The sequence below is a fragment of the Odocoileus virginianus genome, chromosome 12, assembly GCF_023699985.2.
Source record: "Odocoileus virginianus isolate 20LAN1187 ecotype Illinois chromosome 12, Ovbor_1.2, whole genome shotgun sequence".
NCBI lineage: Eukaryota > Metazoa > Chordata > Mammalia > Artiodactyla > Cervidae > Odocoileus > Odocoileus virginianus.
In genome coordinates this window covers 65,954,650-65,976,709 of record NC_069685.1, presented here as the reverse complement: position 1 = coordinate 65,976,709, position 22,060 = coordinate 65,954,650, and the positions used below count along the sequence as shown (strand labels likewise).

At 49.9% G+C, this 22,060-nt stretch overlaps 1 protein-coding gene across 1 annotated transcript; it reads right to left on the bottom strand.

The window, feature by feature from the left end:
- Window positions 1–5,764: 5,764 nt before the first annotated feature.
- On the bottom strand, window positions 5,765–16,053 carry YWHAH (tyrosine 3-monooxygenase/tryptophan 5-monooxygenase activation protein eta). The gene is made up of 2 exons (XM_070475628.1): window positions 15,722–16,053; window positions 5,765–7,214 (listed from the first exon to the last, which is right to left on the bottom strand). Exons 1-2 carry the CDS (start codon window positions 15,806–15,808, stop codon window positions 6,561–6,563), a joined length of 741 nt encoding a protein of 246 aa, XP_070331729.1. The 5' UTR covers window positions 15,809–16,053; the 3' UTR covers window positions 5,765–6,560.
- Between the last annotated feature and the right edge of the window lie 6,007 nt (window positions 16,054–22,060).

The window sequence follows — 22,060 nt, the reverse complement described above, 5'->3', positions numbered from 1 at the left end:
TTAATGTGCATCTCCTATTGGTACCATTTCTCTGGCTGAACCCTGATGAATATCAGGGGTGAGTAAGTATGTCTGTATATGTGTGTGCTGGCATCATAGGGCCCAGTCCTCTTGTTAATTCACTTTTTTTGCAGCTCAAGGTAGCCTGTGTCTTTAGGGTCCTATCAATTCAGTCGCTCAGTCACGTCTGACTCTTTGCAACCCCATGAACCGCAGCATGCCAGGCCTCCCTGTCCATCATCAACTCCTGGAGTTTACCCAAATTCATGTCCATTGAGTTGGTGATGCCATCCAACCATCTTGTCCTTTGTCGTCCCCTTTTCCTCCTGCCTTCAATCTTTCCCAGCATCAGGGTCTTTTCCAATGAATCAGCTCTTCACAACAGGTGGCCAAAGTATTGGAGTTTTAGCTTCAACATCAGTCCTTCCAATGAACACTCAGGACTGATCTTTAGGATGGACTGGTTGGATCTCCTTGCAGTCCAAGGGACTCTCAAGAATCTTCTCCAACACCACAGTTCAAAACCATCAGTTCTGCACTCAGCTTTATTTATAGTCCAATTCTCACATCCATACATGACTACTGGATAAACCATAGCCTTGACTAGTAGGACCTTTATTGACAAATTAATGTCTCTGCATTTTAATATGCTGTCTAGGTTGGTCATAACTTTCCTTCCAAGGAATAAGCATCTTTTAATTTCATGGCTGCAATCACAATCTGCAGTGATTTTGGAGCCCAAAAAAATAAAGTCAGCCACTGTTTCCACTGTTTCTCCATCTATTTGCCATGAAGTGATGGGACCAGATGCCATGATCTTAGTTTTCTGAATGTTGAGCTTTAAGCCAACTTTTTCACTCTCCTCTTTCACTTTCATCAAGAGCCATAAGGGTGGTGTCATCTGCACATCTGAGGTTATAGATATTTTTCCCGGCAATAGCTGGAGGCTAAAGTAAAACCATGATTGTTTAATAGCAGGGCGGGGGGAGGGGGGGGGGCGTCGACTGGGAGGTGGATGGGGCAGGTGCCTGGGTGCAGATCCCTTACTCCCTTGCACCACCCCTGCCCCTAGGCTTTAGCCTCATGTGTGTGAACTGCTTGTTTCCAGGCTTTTTCTAAGATGCCCTTTTCCCAAGGGAGGCCAGGCTCATCTTCCTCCCCCTGCAGCAAGCGTAGGATTGGAAGGAGGGGTGCAAACTGTGCTGTCTTCCCGGGAGCCAGCTGGTGAGGAGGAGGCTTCTCCCTCGGCCATCAGCCAGTCCTCATTGTCCTTGCCCCGCTTCTCCCACCTCCATCCCACAGGCCGTGTGTCACATGCACACCCCACACTCCTGCCCTCCTGCCCTCATCCCAATAGCTGCCGACACCCATCGATCCAGTCTATACTGGAGGACCATTCTGATCACTTCACTCACTTCATTCAGCCTCAGCACAAATCAATGGGGTGGGAACTCCTACTGTCATTATCCCATTTTACAGAAGGGGAAGCTGAGGCATGAAGCTCACTCCTCCTGGGGAGAGCAGCCTGCGGAAGGGCCCTAAAGCACAGATGACAGCGGCGAAGATGAAGAAGGTGGCCCTTGGAAATCCTGTCAGCTCTGTCTCCAAAATATATGCTCCTTATCCTCCACCTGCCTGCCATCACCCAGCTCCCCCGCGCCAATCTCCCTCCTAGGCAAACTGCTCCCTTACTCTGCCCCACATTGCAACCAGATTTTGAAGATACAAACAGGACTGTGTCTCCTGCTCCTCTAAACACATCCACGGGGCTGCCCAGCGCTCTGGTCACCTCTCCGCTCTCATTTCCTGCCTGCCCACTCCCTCCAGCCCTGCAGACTGACACAGCTTCTTTCCATTCTCGGTGCTCTGCACACTCCCTTTGCAGATGCTGTTCCCTCTGCCAAACAGACTTCTCCCCACCTATGCCATCCCGCCCCCCCTTACTAAGTCCCCTCCTGCCACAGCTGCTTCAGCCACCCGTGTTGAACACACCCCTGGTGCTCTGGGCCCTCCCTTCCGAGCACTGCATTCAGTCTGCACTGCAGCACTCACCTGGTGACTGCGTGTTACCTCAGCCCCCACCACACACACACACACACACACACACACACACACACAACTGTGAGTTCTGTTAGGTGGGTTTTGCTCACTGTGGTATACCCGGTGCCTACATACCGAAGAGCAGAATCCATGCTTGTGGGATGAGCCATAGCTGAGGAAGTAAGGCCAGGGACTAGCCTGACCTAGGCGGGAGCCACATGCCCTGGTTCACTGTGGGAGGCCCAGTTTTCACCTGTTTCATCCAGTGTAATAACCACTGTGCCCTTATTTACTCCCCAGTGTCCCAATTTGGTGACATAGTAAATGGTCAGCCTAGTTATTAGAAAGTAGAAGGGCTTTATCCCAGAGCTTCTTTTCCAGCCCCCACATTGGCTTCCCATTTTTTTCCCTACAGGCCCAAAGCTTTTACTTCTGGTTATTGAGATCTTTGTAATGGCTCCCTACATTGCCCCCACAAGCCCCTAGAAATACATAAGAATTCTATTTGCCCATTTTACTGCAGAACTATCCTCCTGGAGGGTTGCCATGGTGATTGAATGATGTCACTGCCTTAGAAACTGTTGCCGAGGAGATGAGTGATGTCACTTCCAGGAGATGATTGCCATGGAAACCCTCTTGGTGGAACTAGGGGGTGGCCAGGAAAGCAAAGGGGGGGGGGGTGTGGAGGGCGGATGCAATAGGGACAAATGTGAAGGGCGGAAGGAAAAGGGAGGGGGAGAGCAGGAAAAACGCCAGGAAGAGGATGGGGACCATCCCAGAGCAGTTGAAAATAACAGAGAATCATAGAATCTCCAAAATGCAAAACTACCCAGAGACCACCCCAAGCATCCGCCTCGGTTTTAGAGGCTGCTGAGAGGTCAGGACATGCTCAAACCAATTTATAGGTGATGTTAGAACTAAGCTCAAGGACTCATGACTCTGGCTTTTCTTTTTTTTTTTTTTGGCTACACCACTAGGCATACAGGATATTAGTTTCCTGACCAGGGATCGAATCCATGTGCCTTGCACTAGAAGCATGGAGTCTTAACCACTGGACTGCCAGGGAAATCCCGACCCTGTTTCTTAAGTGGCTCATTGGTAGATTTGGGTGTGGAAGTGAAGGATTCCTTCTGTTCACTTCTTTTCAAAATTTTGGTCTCAGGTCAGTCATTTACTCATGAAGTCAACAACTTCTTACCCTGAGCTGTGTGCTAGGCCCTGAGAACTTGAGTGACATCTTTATAGTTATTGTATTATTTTATGTTTGTATTGTATCCCCCCACTAGTTTTAGCCCCAGAAGGACAGGTAATTCACCAAGGTATCCACCGCCAGCACCCTGACCAGTGCCTACCACATGGTAGGTAATGGGTTGTTGACAAGACAGGTGATAAATGCCATCATGCGGTGCAGACCCACAGTACAGGAGCCCAGGGGGGAGCTAAAGATGAAGGAATCCAGTGTCAAGTTCGTTTTCCCACAAGCCATGAGGCGCTGAAACCTTTCCTATCTTCCAGGGTCTCTGTAAAGATGCAGAGACCACATACTTAGTGTCTGGAACACAGGTGTTCAAAATGGTTGTGCCCATCAGCCTAACATCTGCGTTCTGTAGCAGATGATCTATTCAGTCCCACCCAGCTGCGACTCAGTGCCTGTGCCTGCCCCATAGCTGGGGGCAGGGACAGGGGGGTGTCCTGAGAACGGAGGACTCCCTCGGCCTCTGGCAGGGCCCAACAGTGGAATGCAGCCTACTTTACAGAACCAAGCAGTGCCCTGAGCTCCCCAATCCCAAGTGATCTGAGATGGCCAAGTATTTATCCCCACAATAGCGCCATTATCAAGAATCCTCCCCTTTCCTCCAAATCAAACAAATGGACCTTTGAGCAGGGTTTGAGGAGTTATTGAAAATCTAAGCATAGCACCAATACACTGAGATATTCCTTGCCAAGTGTAATTTGTTGAACTGTAAGTGAAATATTAAAAGCACTGAAAAGTGTACCCAGAACAAGATGTGTGTGACATCCATTTTTTCTTCTCAACCCCAAGACTGTAGCCCAGTGAAAAAAAAAAAAAAAACATGAACAAGGATTCCGGGGATCTGAACGCTTATCTAGGTTCTGGCACTAACTTTGCAGTGCAACCCTATTCATTTCTCTGGTCTCATTTCCCCTGCAGTAACACTGAGATGACCCTGTTTCATTCCATAAATTTATCTTGACAAGCTTTTTTTTCTTTTTTCTTTGATCTTGACAAGTTTTAAAACATCAGAGCATGCAGAACTGGAAGGAAGCCTTTGAGACCACACAACAGAGGTGCTTTCAGCTTTACATCACGTGTAATTTCAGGTCCTCTCAAAGAACCCTGTTTATTACTTGTGGGGCTGACTGGAATTATGCGTCCCTACTTCCCCACACCCTGTCTCCAGACCCAAGCGGATGCTTTGCACATGGTACTCAAGAGTTGAATTAAAACTTATACTCCAAATTCGATGAGGGACCTGAACCTTGAAGGTTGTCAGCTGCCTGGGGCCCACCAGAGGGCAGTTAGGACTCTGAATTAGAGACTGTGGACTAAGACAGCCTTAGGTCATGGGCAGAGGCTGCCTGCAGCGCCAGCTGATTCCAGAGGTCCGCCAGCTCTGCACCTATTTCCTACCCCTGTAAGGGAACAAAGCTTTTCATTAAGACGGCTGTGAAGTGAAAACGTGATTGCTTTTTCTAAATCCCTTTTTGTGAGGTGCATTCCTAATGTAAGAAGTTATAATGTTTGAAGTATCTTCATCAAAGCCAAGTACCTTAGCCACATAAAGCTTGTAGCTTTAAAACACGTGACCTACTAATTGAAGCAAAACTCAGTAATGATTTTTGCTAGCAATTAGGTCAACCTGAAATAGCTTCCTAAGGACTACTCATTAGCATGTGGGTCATATCGGGATGAGAAAACAGGTTAAGTGTCCATGCTGCTCTGTGCCCCACCGCAATGTAGGACCAAGGACGAGACTGGGCATGGCCACCGCCACCAGTCTAGTGCTCAGCCTCAGTCAACCAACCCGCTCGACAAGCATACCCGGCCCCGCGTACCAGGCTGGCAGTGCCAGAAATCATAAGGGGCTGGAGTTCAAGGGTCCAGTTGGTGACACAGGGCTTCAGGAGTGGCCTGGGGTGGAGGCAGATGGCAGGGGGAGTATACTAGGGGCCAGGCCTTTCTTGTTCTTAAAACTCAGAGGGAGTTTTGTTACCCTATTTTAAAGAATACTCAGAGCTTTCTTAATAATGATTGCTCAAGATTGTACTGGGTATCCAAGCTGTGTCCCTAACTAACATTTTATTCCACGCAGTGCAGAAAAACTGTTAAGAAAAATGGTGAACAAGTACCTACTTTGTGTGTTAAAAAGCAACCAACGTTCTGTGGGGTGGCTGGAGCTACACCCTCAAAGTCAGACACAGACCCACCTTCCAGAAGGGCTGTGCCTCAGAAGACGCACTAGGGTCTTCCCTTTAAAGGAACTAGCAACAGGAGGAAGGGACCAGAGAGGCCACATTAGCTGGGTTCAGAGAAAACTACTTAGAATTCATGAGTCTTATGTGTATGCTGCAAAACCTGTGATGGAATCAGGAGGCACAGACCCCCTATTCTAGAAATGCTTTGGAGTTTGGAGAGATCAAGTCAGGATTAAGAGTGGGGAGCTGTCAAGAGTGAGAGAAATGAAGACCATACACGTAGAGGTAATATCCCCAAAGCAGCATTTTTATTTACCCACTGAATTCCAAAACATTTAATTTAGGAGTCTGGCATTTCATAATCACCCATCTTGATTGACATGGGCTGACACACATGGCGCTGTCAGGATACACAAGGACGATAGCCAAAGAGTTACAAAAAATAAATCCATGATTCTTAAACAATTGCAACCAAAAAAAAAAAAAAAAGTTACAGGTATCAAAACTTTAGATGCATTGCATTGAAAAGAAGGTTTGTGCACGTCATAATTTAAAGAGGCGAACAAGGTGCTACTGAAACCTCACGTTAAAGTTTATTATTAAGCTGATGGAAAGGAGCAAGTGGTCTCTCGTCCCGGCTTCCCTTAATGGGTTTCCATTAGCTAAGAAAGAAGAGGGAGGGGTGAATTCACTTTTGCATGCACAGATGTACTGCTTTAACAAAACACTAGCAGCTGGTTTGAAGTGGACCATTTAAATACCAACTGTAGCCTGGGTGGCTAATTCTCCTCTCTAACTTTCTGTGGCTTTCGCCTGCACTTCACCTAGACAGGCAAGCAAACGAAAATGCCTCCTTCAGAACGCACCTGTCTGCACAATCCAAAAAGGGAGCTCCTGTGGGCTCAAAGCAACCGTCAGTCCAGCAATGCCCATGAATTGATTTATCTGGAACTGCTTCCCGGGGCGGAGAGCAGGTCTGAGTAGCTGTGCTGCCGTACAGATAGGTTGAGCACTGGATACTGAGTGAGTGTGGCGAGGAGGGGCTGGTGGTGAAGGGGCGGGGGCGGGGCGGGCCAAGGCGCTCAGTTGCCTTCTCCGGCTTCCTCGTCCTGCTGGTCGCTCGTCCAGAGGGTGAGGTTGTCTCGCAGCAGCTGCATGATGAGCGTGGAGTCCTTATAGGAATCCTCGTTTAGTGTGTCCAGCTCGGCTATGGCGTCGTCGAAGGCCTGTTTGGCGAGGAGGCAGGCCTGCTCGGGCGCGTTCTGGATCTCGTAGTAGAACACGGAGAAGTTGAGGGCCAGGCCCAGCCGGATGGGGTGTGTGGGCTGCATGTGCTCCTTGCTGATCTCGAAGGCCTCCTTGTAGGCCGCCTCTGAGGCCTCCACCACACTGTTCTTCTTCTCGCCAGAGGCCACCTCGGCCAGGTAGCGGTAGTAGTCGCCCTTCATCTTCAGGTAGAAGACCTTGCTCTCGTACTGGAAGTCGTTGCAGTTCTTGATGAGGAACTTGTCCAGCAGCGCCAGCACATCGTTGCACACCGTCTCCAGCTCCTTCTCAATCTTCTCCCGATAGGCCTTCACCTTCTCCAGCTTCTTCTCATTCCCGTCAGCCATGGTCTTCTGCTCAATGCTGCTGATGACCCTCCAGGAAGACCTCCGGGCACCGACCACGTTCTTGTAGGCCACGGAGAGGAGGTTTCGGTCTTCATTGGAGAGAGGTTCATTAAGTTCAGTCACCTGCAACATCCCCAAAAGATAAACACTGAGACCCAAGTTCGAAAACCTGGGAGAGATCTTCCCTTCAATCCCATCAACAACCCTCCTGAAAAACAGGGTTATGTGGTACTTCCCTGGTGATCCCATCATTAGACGCCATGCTCCCAATGCAAGGGGCACGGGTTCGATCCCTTGGTCAGGGAACTAAGAAGCCACATGCCTCACAATATGGATAAAAAATATCCAAAATGCAACAGGATTACAGAGAAACCACTCAAGAAAAACCAATTGGACAAGGACACTATCTCAAGGGAGACTGAAGTCTAACAGAAGAGACAGACAGCAACTCAAAAATATTAGAAGAACTTCGAGAGATTCGTAATTCAGGCAGGCCTTGTGCCAAGTTCTTAAAAAGTGAAACAAGCAATTGTCTCACCACTTCCCTCCTCAGTAAATCCCAGACAAAATATAAACACCCCCCTCTTCTAGCTTCCCCCACTCCCCAATCCCCAGGACTCTCCTCTTCTGCTACACGCCCTCAGCCGGGGTGGTCTCCCCTCTGCCCAGTCCCTCAACCCAACCACACTGCATTCTCCAGTGTCTTTAGCTGCAAGCCTCCCCGACATTCCCCAGGAGGGCTGCCCACAAGCTGGGCTCCTCAGTACCATCACACAGACAGGAATGGTGTCCACACAGGTCTGAAGTAATCCCCTATTCTCTACTCATCCACATTCCCAGGTCCTTCAAGACCTGGAAGCCCACTGGTGTTCTCCAAGGACTGCCTTTAGGCACTCACACACTCATATCGCCTTACTACAAGTATAAAAAGATTTTATATTTTCCTGATAATTTGGCCTTTTATGGAGGCAACCCATATAAATCAAAATTCTATCTCAAATACTGTGATGAATCTCAGAATGCCTGAATCCTTTAGAATGACACTTTTCTAGGACAATATTGTATAAAACAAAATGTGAGTCAACAACAGAATTGAGAAAGCTCCTCAGATCTTCCAGTAAGCAAATCCCAACTAAGGCAAATGACATCCGTAAGGAGTCACTGTATAATATACTTCACCCTGTGACCAATAAAACTGCCTTTGTTGGACTACTGCAAAGACACCTCAAGATACGTCCCCAGAGTATATCATTAAAATTGAGTGAATACCTGAAATATTTACATATCACAGAGTGTTTGTACAAAAGGCAGTATCATTATTCAGAAAAATCCTAAGACATCTGGAACACAGCCTGAGCTAGTTGTGTGACCTTCAACAGAACACAACTTTTCTGGGCATCAAAAGTCAAATTAGTGAAGCCAGCCCAAACAACCTCCAAGGAGTTCTTCAGCTCTAAAACCCTAGGATTCTGTTTTTCCTGAGCAATAACAACAGGTGTGGTTAAGGCCTGAGGTCAGTACTATAATGTGTGGGTCTATCTGTGGGTCCCAGGAATCCACAGGTCTGATCCATTCTCCATCCAGAATAAACCGCCAAAAAAGGCTACTGGGCAATATTTGTAATGACACCTTCACAAGAAACACTACTGCCTAGGAGTGTCAGTGTTTATGTAACCATCACCTGGTCGCCTGCCAGTCTGAATGAATCACTATCGGCATCAGCTGAGTGTGACTAACAGCTAAACAAGCATTGTTCTCAGAACCCCAGCCAGGGCCTAACTAGGAAACAACTGCATATGTTTAAATATAGTGTTTTTTAATACTCCTGGATTACAACTTGGCTAACAAAATGAAACTTATGGGAGGAAGATAGCTTTATTACTTGATCAGATATCTAAAGAAAAGTGGGCGTTTTCCCCAGATTGGAAAATTATAGACTGAAGTGAAATCCAATGGCCTGTTGTAAAACAAGATTTACAGCCAGTCTTGGCTATTGATACTTATTGCAAATAACCTTCGCTAATGTTTGTTAGTGCGAATTCTCAACACTTCAACTTCCAAAATACAGGAGCCAGGATACTTAAGGACAAGTCTGGTCACCCACTGAGAGGGGTAGATCCTGAGGGCAACGCAATGCAGGGCAGGAAAGTAGAACAGTTGGTCCCAACCAACCCTCAGACGAGCCAGGCGGGACAGCCACCTTCGGATTCAGCAAAGAGGACTTCCTGCATCTCTAGGATCACAAGTTTCCAAAGAGCTAATCAGGAGCAGAAAGACTAGATACGGAATTCTCAAGACAGAAGAGACATAGACAAGGATTCTCAACCTTCTTTCTCCTCCAATGTTGGTTCCAACACTCTCATGTCCATCATGAGATGTCCACTGGGCCAGCTGTGCCCAGTGCAGCACACCCCCGCCGACACTAAGTCTTCACATGGCCACGCCAGCTTTGAGGGACTCCCCCACCTCTGCTCACAGCCCCTCTGTCTGGTTCTCCTGCCCCACTCCTCACCCCAGGTAATCCTACTTAGATGCTTCCTGAAAACCTTGAGATGGTTGAACCTTTCCCATTTGGGAAGGAGCTCCTCCCATCTCCTTTGAAGACTGGCCTCCCTGCCAGTCATTCTGCTCATGTGTGTCCTCACCAGGGAGCCTCTGGCTGCACCAGCTCCCTTCACCCTTCTCTGCTCTGGACCACATGGCATTTCTGAAAGCATGGAATGACCTGGTCAGTTATGAATTTATTTATCTTCTTGTGACACCATTGGCTTATTCAACAATCCCCAAGGGCCTCCTCCCACTAACTCAAAGGGCAATAAGCTATGTGTTTGTGAGTAAAAATAGACCCACTGCCAAAAATAGCACATGAACTATTTGGGAAAACTTAAAGTTCTCAATCTGGGAAACATCCAACCTCAAAAGTAACACTGAACAAACAAATGAAAAAAAAAAAAAAAAAAATCACCCCTGAGCTGCCAGACCACATGGCTCAAGCTGAGGTTTTAGATACTCCTCCTCTGGAGAAGCCTTCTCATCCTTCATGGCCACACACACACACACACACACACACACACACACACACACACACACACACACTCCTACCACTCCACACATTACAGCCACCCACACCCGCATGCTACCAACAAGCTTGCTTTTGATATAGAAGTTTACAACAGAGGAAAAAAAAAAATCCTCAAGAACAATTACATAAACATAACCACATGATAGTCTTTAAGCTTCTTTGGCAGAACCCTATATAGATTTTTAAAAAAGAAAAGTGACCTTGAAGAATGAAAACTTTTTTGGCTGATTCTTTCCCAAGTTAATGCCCCCCAAAGTGAGGATTCTGCCTGGTGCCCCACTGGCAAGACACCCATCATTGGTCTCCACTTGCCCTGACCTGGAAAGACCACCTTCTGTCCTCACCAGGGAGAAGCTGCAGGTTTTGCAAGGCCAGGAAGGGACCCGGCTTTGAGCTCACAGCAGGTGAGTTCAGGTAGTGACTGTTCCCTCTAAGCTTGCTATCGGTCAAAATAGCTACCCTTGTATCGTTAAGAAACCACCTTTGTCTTGCTCTGGGCTTAAGCAGACATTTTCACGGGCCATGACAGGCATTAAACACAACCCCATCTGAACAGGGTTACTGCACACTACTGCCCTGAGGCACTAGCTCCGAAGTCTTCAGAAGCGGGTTCCAACCACAGCGAAGTGCCAAAACCCACCACTAAGGAAGGGACGCCACTGCAGGGTGAGGAGCAGGAGGGGCAGTTTCAACTGGCTTCGACCTGGACACTTGGAAGAATCTGACCAACCTGAACACTGAAACTTGGGGGGTCTCCAGGCTTGTAAAATATACTAAACACAATATGGAGAAAAAATCTCTTAAAACTATAATTTAACAGTCTTGCACTTCTCAATTCGTAACAGGAACTCAAATTAATACTTTGCTTCCTAAGCTAAAAAAAAAACCAAAACAAAACTGGTCTTTACACAGATGTACAGAACAGACTTTTGGACTCTGTGGGAGAAGGCGAGGGTGGGATGTTTCAAGAGAACAGCACGTATATTATCTATAGTGAAACAGATCACCAGCCCAGGTGGGATGCATGAGACAAGTGCTCAGGCCTGGTGCACTGGGAAGCCCAGAGGAATCGGGTGGAGAGGGAGGGGGTAGGGGGATCGGGATGGGGAATACATGTTAACTCCATGGCTGATTCATGTCAATGTTAAGACAAAACCCACTGCAATGTTGTGAAGTAACTAGCCTCCAACTAATAAAAATAAATGAAAAAAACAAAACAAAACTGGTCTTTAAGAGACCAAACACAATCCAGATGTGAGTCTGCCTATGTGAGACCAAGCATAATCCAGTTATGTTCCCCTGCTGTAGCTAAGACCCATAAGTGGCAGATTCCATCTTTAATTAAACTTGGCATAAATGACTTATTTCTAATAGAGGGAATTATTTGTTCAGTAAGCCCACTTATGTGACTGGCTCAGAACTTAAGTCACCAATGATGACAATGGCTAACGGATGAGAAAGTATGCGAGAAAGAAACTTGACCCCTCAGCCTCATGGGCCATCATCACTGAGTTAAAGGGACAGCTCTAGACTTGAGAGCCGCAATCTTCACTTTACAGCTCGACCTTGAGAAAATTCCCCTCTTCAAATCTCATTTGTAAAATGTAGTAACAGGATCCATCCAGAGTTGTTCTCAAGAGTAAATGAGAACATACACATGGAATCAAAGCCACCATTTACTGAGTGCCTAATAGGTAAAATGGTAAATTTAATAAACCTGATGAACTATAACATGTAACACACACTTGGGTTATCCCCCCGTCATTATTTCTGAAGAAGTGTGACACTGAAGTCTTATCACTAATATTATGTTCCAGACAAAGATGAGAAAATACATTTTTGGTTTCTTTAAAGGAATGGTGGGGTTTTGGACAGCAGGAGCTCTTTTGGGGATAATTTAGGAACCCCAAATCCAGATGGGGACAGCTCATGTCAATGCAGCAAAGCTATGTAAACTGCTCACCAAGTGAATGTCTTTTAACTGAGAATATTGCAGGACTAATGCAGAGCCCTCTTCCTTCCTCAGCCATTAAGACAAAGTGATACTTACATCGGCAACACGGCTTGCTGGTTCACATACATTTCAAGTGGTAGTACCAATGTGGCTATATGATGCCACACTGGTCACAGTTCTGGTCCACCTCAGAATCATCCTTAGTTTCCATATCTGCAACATGGGTTAAGTCCCAGCCTAGGACGCTCAGCTGTGCTCTCCTTTCACAGAGCACTTGCTCACTCCCTACTTCCTGAGATCTTACACCTATTGGAATAACAGCCTTTGGCCACCAGGCTGGACCTCAAAAGCTGCAGCTTTGTTGCCTGCACTTAAGATTTCTACAGATAGCCTTCAAGTACTTCAGGTGTATTTCTCTCTGTACTTTGTCAATGACTGTGCAACAATATTAGAACATACCATGCCATCCCAAAGAATTTTGACATTTTGTAACTTCATGATCGCCACCTACATTTCAGTATGGATGACTAAGGATAGTGACATGACTGAATGATGCCTATCCATGAGTATTCACTAGAAATCTATTTGATTAATTACTCTTTCCTTAGATCACTTAGTTTTATGCACTAATATTTTTATCCCACACTATGGATCTATCTCATAGTTCTCAGGAGAAACTAGGCTCATTTTATGGAGATGATGAATTGTATAAGGTCATTCCAAGATTGGTCTGAAAAGGACTTGGGTTCCAGAATCTTTCACAACTTTTCTTTCCACTATTCCACTCTATGTAAGCAGCTAGATGTGAGATAAGCTGGAAGACACACCTTTAGTTAACTTCAAAAACATTTCTTGCCTCTTCAAATTGGGGGATGAGGCAGGGAACTGCAGCTCTCAACTGATGTGAACAAACACGTTTGTCAACATGCGTGATTTTCAGGCCTTACCGACACCATCCTCCAGGTGACGCTGGGAGCATAAGGAACATCAGTCATTACAGGCAGGCAATATTATTAGGTACCATTTAGATGATAAAGGAAACAGAAAACAAGTTAGAAGAATGAAAGCTAAAAACCCACTTGACAGTAATACCAACATAACTAGTTTTGCACTTCAGAGGACCAGGAGACAAGAGATTGTGAGCTTCAAGGTCACAGACTGGCTGCATCAGAGCATTGCCTCACTCAGGTGCTTTACAGAAGTCTACTTACCTGCCCTGAAGAAACCCCATAAACCTAGAGAGTTAACAGAAGCCCAATCCCAAAGCTGTATTTTAGGCCTAGGATATCAGTGAAATAGGGGCCAAGCCTTCTAAAAAACATTAAAAATTTAACGTTCAAACGTCAACTTAGGCAAAATGTGAGAAAGTTTTCCACTGACCTTGCTGAGTCCTTTCCAATAAATATATCCATTAATTTAGATGAGGAAAAAAAATTTCTTTAATAGAAGAAACAGGCATATTGACCAAAAAGTTCTCATTTTAATAGCAGTTACCTTGAGGGAATGATTCTCACAATTCTGAGATGACATAATTAGAGCTTGGATTGAATTTTCAGAAGCCTACCCAACCCGAGCCTAACCAACCCACCAATCATCTCTGATACCGATATTTTTTCCAATACATGTTTGCAAAATCCTTCCTTAATGTCTCAGAGAAAATCTGTGGCCACAAGTAGGAAGCTACAGGAAAGCATTTTTCAAGCCTGCTTACAAGGAGCAGAAAACCAATTATTTTTTCTCTGCAAATTCTATTCCTTTCCTGTTACATCTCTGCACTCTCTCCTTACTTCTCATTTCAAATTTCCTGTTTCCCACAGCTCCACAACTGCCTTCTAGTCATTTTCCTGTAATCTCAATCACTTTGTTTCCAGACCCTCTTTTAGTCCCCAGAAGGCTTCTAACACTGCAGTCTTCAGGTCCCACTGGCCGGACAGGTGAGGGCCTCACTAAAGTGTCCAGAGTGGTCTCAACCTGCACAACCCCGGGGCTACTCAGGGACGAGGGAGAAGAGGCGCGCTGTAGTATGATGTGCAGAGTGGACAGGAGTGGCTTGATCCCAAAGATTAAGCTCAGGGCCCCTTGCGAGGAAATGCACTCATAGTCAGTCTTATTTCTGTAAAATCTGCTAAATTACTAAATCTTTTTTTTTTTTTCTTATGAAACTCTCAGAATTATATAGACTTTAGGTTCCAAACCTACATCGTGCCTGGCCTGGATGAAAAGCTCCTTCTTATCTAGCCCATAACACCCTGCTTGGGCTCAACTGGAGATAACCAATGAGTCAACAAATAGGCGGTGGTGATGGTGGTTTTTAGACACCTGGTTCAAGGTATGATGTAGAGGACATGGGAAAGATAGTGCTTCAAGTACCCTTCTTACCTGGATGATCCTAAATTTGGACCCCAACAACAGATTTCACAACAGCAGATTTTGTATTAATAACAAAAATCTTAAAGGAGCTTTTCACATGACTCTGAAATTTTAGGGAGCCACTGTATTTGAGGATTTTTCAGTACCAAATCTCCTCCCAAGGCACGAAAAAAGGGCAAAGGAGCTAAATAACCCGGGACAGTCATTCTTGAACTTAAACCAACTGGCACTTGCCTTGAGGGATGGGTCAAGGGCAGCTCTGAGGCCCCCCACCCCCACCCCGAGTATCTGAGTCTGCAGGTCTAGGGTGGGGCCCCAGAGGATCCGCCCCTGTCTCAGGAGGTTGTGCGCTGGGTGAACAGGGCAGGTTGCCGACTGTGCTCTAGCCCTGTGACCTTGACGCAGAGAGAAGAAATGATCATTTAGAGAAGACGTGAAACACTACGAGGAGACAGAGCAGTGAGGGGATCGCTGGAACTCTAGGTCTCAGACACGCAGGTGGTGTCTAATCCAAGGCACTGGCCAGGGTGTGGCCGGCCACGATTCCTTCCCCGGAAATGGAGCTGCAGGCGGGTCTCCGAGGATCTCGGGAGGGCAAAGGCACATGGGTTCAGCTCGCCCAGGAGTCGCAACCCGTTTGGGGTTCCAGGCAGACGGGCGCAGCATCCGACATGGGAGGGGGCCCCACGCCCTCGCCTGACTGCAGGGTAGGGGTCTCGGCACACAAAGCGGACCCCGGGCGTGGGAGGATGGAACTAGAGCGGTTCCGGCGAGCAGAACGAAAGCGCATCGGGATTACACCCACTTCGGGTCGTGGCAGCGGAAACCAGTGGAGACAGGGCGCCACTCACTAGGTGATTCTTTATTACAAGTTGGGGTGCGTGGAAGAAAGCGAAAGGGGGTGCCCCAGCCTGGCGGAACGGGCCAGAGGAGGAATGCGGCTCCCCCGGGCACCCTCCCCCATTCCGGGCTTCAAGCTGGGATGCCGCGCCCCCCATCCGCCAGCGGGGTCCCCGCTGCGCCCCCTCCCCGGAGACCCCACCCCGCCCGGCCGCAAGAAATGGCGGGACGCGCGGCGGGCGCGGGAAGCGAGGGCTGTGGGCCGGCGACCGCGCCCAGTCGGGCGGCGGGCTCGCCCCGGGCCCGAAGAGGCTGCAGCCAGGCCGCCCACCCCTCCCCTACACCGGGCCCCCGGCCGACCACCCGGGCTCCCGGCGCGCTCACCGCCTTCATGGCGGAGGCCATGTCGTCGTAGCGCTCCGCCTGCTCGGCCAGCCGCGCCCGCTGCAGCAGCTGCTCGCGGTCCCCCATGTCGCTGAGCCCGGCCTCGCCTCGCTTCCCGCTCCGCTCGCTCGCCCGCGCGTCCTCTCCGGTCGCCGCGGAGGCCGCCGCCGCGCACGCGCACTGGCTTGCCGGCCGGCCGAGGCTGCAGGCAGCAAGCAGCGCCTCTCGCCCTCTCGCTGGCTCGCCCCGCGCTCTGTGGCTCGCGCCGCGGACGCCGCCGAGGGAGGACAGGCGGCCGCGCGGGGGGCGGGGGATGGGAGGACGAGAGGACGCCTGCGCAGTGGGAGCGGCCGGGCCGTGCGGCGCGGAGCGGCGCGAGTGGGAGGGGGGGAAGGGCGGCCCGGCCCTAACGGTCTATTTCAAGGTGACGTCACCTTCTATAAATAGCTGCGGCCACCGCCCCGCCCCAGAGTCGCGCAGGCGCCGTGCGAGTGCTGCATTTTACCGCCGCAGAGGTGGAGGTGCGAGAGGGGAGACCTGGGGTGGGGACTGCGGAGCTGGGTAGCGGAGCGCGGTAACGGAGGCCCCGCAGGCCGCGCACTGTCACGGCCCCATCCAGAAAGGCGGCTCTGAGTTCAGGATAGACGTCTGGCTTGAGGAGGGACCCAAAAGCAAATACACTCTGTGCTTGGGAGATCCAGGAGGCCGCGTGCCCGAGGGGCGGGCGAACCAGACTCGCGCCCGCCCACCCTGGCCTTTGGGCTTCTGTGGGCCACACCCTGCGCTTGGGTCCGCGCTGGCCGGGCGGGGTGGGGTCCAGTCTTCAGGAACAGCCAGCCCCACGCACGTTCACTCAGGGGGTCCCCATCCTGGGAGGTGGCCTTGGCCCTTCCACCACGGGAGGAGGGACTGAGTGGCCCGGCTGGAACGGGTAACACCACCCACCTGCTAGGAGCTGGCCCGGTGCTAGGCCCTTACAGGCACGATGCTATTTAATGCTCACAACCCCACCCCCGTGGGCACTGCTGGCCTCCCCATCTTTCAAAGCCGAAATAGTGACATGCTCAAGGTTACACCACCTGTAAATTGTGGCATGATTCCCCCTGTGGGAAAGAGGAGAGTGGACGTTCACTGAGCCCAGTCCTGGCGTTCCACGCTGAGGACCCCTGAGCCAGGCCCTGGGCAAAGGAGGAAAATCCCAGTGACTGAAGCCTGGCCAGACTTAATACAACATGCCAAGGGAAGCGAAGGAGAAGGGAGGGGCCTTTTGCTCGCTGAGGACCTTATTGAGCGCCCACTGCATGCTCAGTGCTGGGGAAAGGAGTAGCTACAGAGTAGGATACAGTGCCTGCCTCTGAGAAGCAGAGACCTAAGTACTTAAGAGCAGGTGGGCTAGACGTTGAAGGAGGTAAGTCAGGGAAAAGGTCTTAGGGAGTGGGGTCCAGCAAGGGTGAGGGCTTGGCAGTGAGGAGAGTAGGGGCCTGAGGCAGTGGGGCCTGAGGTTGAGTAGAACAAGATCATGGACTGTTTTCAATGCCAGACTGAAGATCTGAGGCTTTCCCCTTGGGTGACTGAGAAATACCAGAGGCATGGGAGAGATATCTTGGGTCCAGAATCTTGCTCTGCAGAGTCAGATGCATTAGAATGGAGAGAAAAGGGACTTCCCTGGTGGTCCAGTGGCTGGGACGCCACGCTCCCATTGCAGGGGCCAGGGTTCCATCCTTGGTGAGAGAATAGATCCCACATGCCACAGCTAAGACCTGGTGCAGCCAATAAATGTTTTTTAAAAGGTGGGAGAGCCTCCCTGGTGGCTGAGTGGTAAGGGATCCATCTGCCAATACAGGAAACGTGGGTTCAATGCCTGATCCTGGAAGACCCCACATGCCATACAGCCATCTAAGCCTGTGTGCCACAGCTGTTGAGCTTGTGGTCTGGAGCCTGGGAATTGCAACTCCGGAGCCCATGTGCCTAGCGCCTGTGCTCTGAAACAAGAGAAGCCGCTGCAGTGAGAAGCCCACACACTCCAACTGGAGAGTAGCCCTGCTCACCAAACCTGAGAAAAGCCAGAGCAGCAATGAAGAGCCAGTGCAGTCAAAATAAAACTAAATTTTAAAAATTATTTAAAAAGAAGGGAGAGAGAGGGACTGTGGACTGGGCCTTTTCTGGACCTGTTTACCACCTGTAGAACTAGACTTGAAAAGCACTGTAGAATAGGAGAAATCCTGGAATGTCAGAGCTAGCAGGACCCTTAGATTCACCACTGTCTGAGCCCTCATCCTGATTCGGGGAGAGTGAAGTCTCAGGGAGGAGGGCTTGGCCCCAGTGTGCACAGCCAGCAGAGCCAGGGCCTCCACGCTCAGTCCGCTACCTCCTGGGCCTTCTTCCTGCTGTGATGCTGCAGTGAGGACCCATGACACAGCATTTGAGCGTGTGTCTGGAAGGAAGCCCCCACCCCAGGCTCCTCCATGCTTTGAAGAGTCACCTTTGCTAACTACAAATGGAATCAAGGTTAAGGAACCAAGCTGATCTTTCCCCTAGTGAATATCTTTAAGGTGTGTGATGAGTGACTGTTAGTTGCTCAGTTGTGTCTGACCCTTTGTGACCCCATGGACTGTAGCTCCCTAGGCTCTTCTGTCCCTGGAATTCTCCAAGCAAGAGTAGTGGAGTGGTTTGCTATTCCCTTCTTCAGGGGATCTTCCCGACCCAGGGATCAAACCCGGTTCTCCGGCATTGCAGGCAGATTCTTTACTGTCTGAACCACCACGGAAGCCCCAAAGAGTGATAGATACTAATTTATCATACATCGTGGGCCCCAAGAGGATGGGTTCTTGTGAGAGGTAGGAGGAGGGCAAGCACTAGGGGGTGCTTCCACAGTGCCTTCCAGTCCTTAGATGGATTTGAGCCCTTCTGGCTTCTGATCATGTTGGACTGAGAGTGATTTCAGAACAGTGAAAATCAGGTAGACTGGGGCATTCATACGTGTCAAATGGGGGACAGTGGTTCTCCCATAAGGCTTTTTTCTTTACTTCTCACAAAACATCACTGTCTCCACCTCCCCCACCCCTTAATCCAGTGTACTCTGGCTCTACACCCACTCCTGCACCTGGCTGGCCCTCGCTGTGCCCACCAGTCCAAGGTCACTGCACAGTCCTCCCTTTCCTGGCCCTCTTTTCTGCACTTGGTACAACTGCTCACCCCTCCTTAGCAGGTTCTCCTCTTAGCTTTCATGACCCTGCCTCTCCTGGCTCCTCTGTATTGCTCCAGCCACCCCTCCTCTGTCTCCCGTGTGGACTCTTCTCTGCCTACACAGAAATGCTAGGGCCTCTCAGAACTCTTTCCAGGCCCTCTGCCCTATCCTGGGTGACTTCATCCACTCCTGCTCTTGAAAGGAAGGGAACTTCTACCCCATTGCTAGCACTGGGCCTGGGGCTTTGCAGAGATGGGCATATTTTTTCCCTCAAGATAGCCTTGTAAGGTTGCTAGGACCTCCACCTCCATCTAACAGATGAGGAAATTGGCTTGAAGATATTCCATGACTTGAATAAAATCACACAGCTGGTAGTCAGCAGACCCAGGATTCAAGCTCAGATCTATCCACCTCCTGGGCCTGATGGCCCCACGATGTCTTGAGGTGTAGCTGAGAAGGGGTCAAGGTGTGACTCCCCTTTAGCGGTCACTCAGACTGTGAAAAGCACACACAAGCCCCCCTCTTGTAGCCTACACACTTACCAGCATCCATCTCCTTCACCCTCAAGGGAGAGCAGCCTGCTCCCTAAAGTCTTGTAAACAGAGACCAAGATGACCACCTTAGGTCACCTACTCCCAGAGCTCAAAGTACCATCAAGCAACATTGCTTCTGAGCAATTTCCAAGAGGGCCGCTGAACCTGGGGATGGGGGCTGATGATCAAGGTCAGACACACGTGTGTGGCCCCTCGAGCTCGGAGCAGATGCCCAGAGCAGGGGCCAAGTGCGCTGCATCCTCACCTAGCAGGGTCTCACCCGGGGAACGGAGCAACACTCTCCCCACCGATACATGTGTGTGACGGAGATCTGGGCTTGGGTCTGCTCTGCCGGTTACCAGCTGAGCACCCTTGCGAAAGCCACCTGTTAGGAGAACCCTGTTTCTTAGGGCTGGGGATCAGCAAGGGCAAGTTCCCACCCCGCCTGCACCAGCCATCACAGCTGTAGAGAGTTCCATGCTGTGCCCTACCCTGAGCCATTGGTAACGACTGTTTCTCACGCGGGACTGGATTTCCAAAGCATCACCAGAACCCTCCGCCGGAGCCCAGTGAATAGGTGACCCAGAAAAGGCACGTCCTGCTTTTATTTTTTCTTTCCCCTCTCTGGGACACTCTGAGCTCCCTGTGAAGTCTGGACACCAAGGGACGTGTTACAAAGAAGCCCTAGTATTGTTCTGGAGAGACGGCGTTCACACCGTCGGCATGGTTACCGGCTTGAGCAGGAGGGGCCGCCCGCCCACAGATTCGTGTCACCTAGATAGGATTTTCAATTTTATTTTTCTCCCAAATGCAGGCCTCCTGCCGCTTGAGTGACCTGGCCGATTCCAAGCCAGGGATGATATCACCACCAGGAGCAGCAGCAGCAGCTCTCACTGTTAATTCCTGGCCCTCTGCCTGCCTTGGGGGAAACACTTGACCCCTCTGGACCAGCTCCCCAAGTCCTCACATCATATGGATGAGGAAAAGGAGACCTAGAGCAGTGAAGTGCTTGCTCAGTGGTCAAGGCGATCATGCCCAGCCTCCTTGCCCACGCCCACTCTCTGCCAACTGGCCAGGCCCTTTTGCAGACACCAGCTTCCATCAGCTGTATCTAAGGTCAGATTTCCGGATCTGAGCACACAGATTTCAGGATCAGCCAGAGTATCCTGCTGCTCTTTGAAAGCCCTCCTTGGGAGCAGATTGGCTTCCACGGCAGCTTTTGGCATTAAGAAGTGCAAAAATGTCCTGGTAGCCGCAATCTGTGAGCTGGTGGGGAGCTTGGAGCCCCGTTCTCAGCAACCCCCATCCCGTCCCCCCGAAGCTTGTTCAGCGGAGCTTGGCTCTGGGGAAGAAGGCCAAGCTGTCGCCTATAGAATCATAGTTAAAACAAGGGTGAAAAAGGCTTCTGCTTCAGTTCCACAGATGATCAAGGAGCTTGTGTTTCTTAGCCAGAATTTTCTAGATCCTTTGGCTGGAACCATCTGGATAGTTGCCTTCTGTGTGGTTCTCAGGAGGTAGGCCCAGGTGGGAGAGGCTGTGGTGGTCCAGGGAAAGCTGGAGTGTGGTGACTTCCCTTCTCAGAGCCTCAGACTTCCTGGCTATGAAATGGGAGGCTGTGCTGGCAGATGGCCGAGTTCTGTCTTTTTTCGAGTTCTGAAGGTCTAGGGTGTGACACCACTGGAAGTTCCATAAATGACATGGCAGCTCAAGAGGATGAAACAGTGATGCGTCAAAGGCCCAGTGTCTGGCACACATCCACACAGGAGGTGGAAGAGGGTAGCAGGACCTCCTCCTCCGCAGGCCGTGGGCAGCAGGTGGCCAGTGAGCTCCCACTCAGTCAAGGTAAGGACAGCGTTGTTGTTGTTCAGTCAGTAAGTCGTGTCCGACTCTCTGGGGCTCTGTGGACAGCAGCGCACCAGGCTCCTCTGTCCTCCACTATCTCCTGAAGTTTGCTCAAACTCATGTCCATTGAGTTGGTGATGCTGTCTAACCATCTCATCCTCTGCCACCCCTTTCTCCTTTTGCCTTCCATCTTCCCCAGCATCAGGGTCTTTTCCAACAAGTCAGTTCTTTGCATCAGGTGGCCACAGTCTTGGAGCTTCAGCTTCAGCAACAGTCCTTCCAATGAATAATCAGAATTCGTTTCCTTTAGGATGGACTGTTTTGATCTCCTTGCAGTCCAAGAGACTCTCAAGAGTCTTCTCCAGCACCATAATTCGAAAGCATCAATTCTTCGGCGCTCAGCCTTTTTTATGGTCCAGCTCTCACATCCGTACATGACCAGTGGAGAAACACGAAGTTTCGGTATTTCCGTTCCGATTTTACAGAGGAAGAAGCTGAGGCCCAGGAGGTTAAGATTGTCCCACTGCAGCACAGGGAGCAGGGGGCGGGAACCCGGATCCTGACCCACCCCACCACCATCACCATCCTTCCCATGCCCGCCCTGACCTTGTGAGCACGTGAAAAGTTCTTTCAGTTGTTGAGCTGCGCACATAACTATCATTAACTGCTGCTTAAACCATAACGTTGGAAGTGAGGGTGAGAGCTGATAAGTTTCTACCAAGGTTCTCTGCCAGGCAACTGTGCTCAAAAACAGCTTTTCCTCCCCAGTATGTTAGT

Coding starts and splice junctions, on each gene's coding strand:
- YWHAH (XM_070475628.1), bottom strand. CDS start 15,808: ATGGGGGACCGCGAGCAGCTGCTGCAGCGGGCGCGGCTGGCCGAGCAG. Junction 7,215..15,721: donor TGGCCTCCGCCATGAAGGCG/GTGAGCGCGCCG, acceptor GGGATGTTGCAG/GTGACTGAACTTAATGAACC.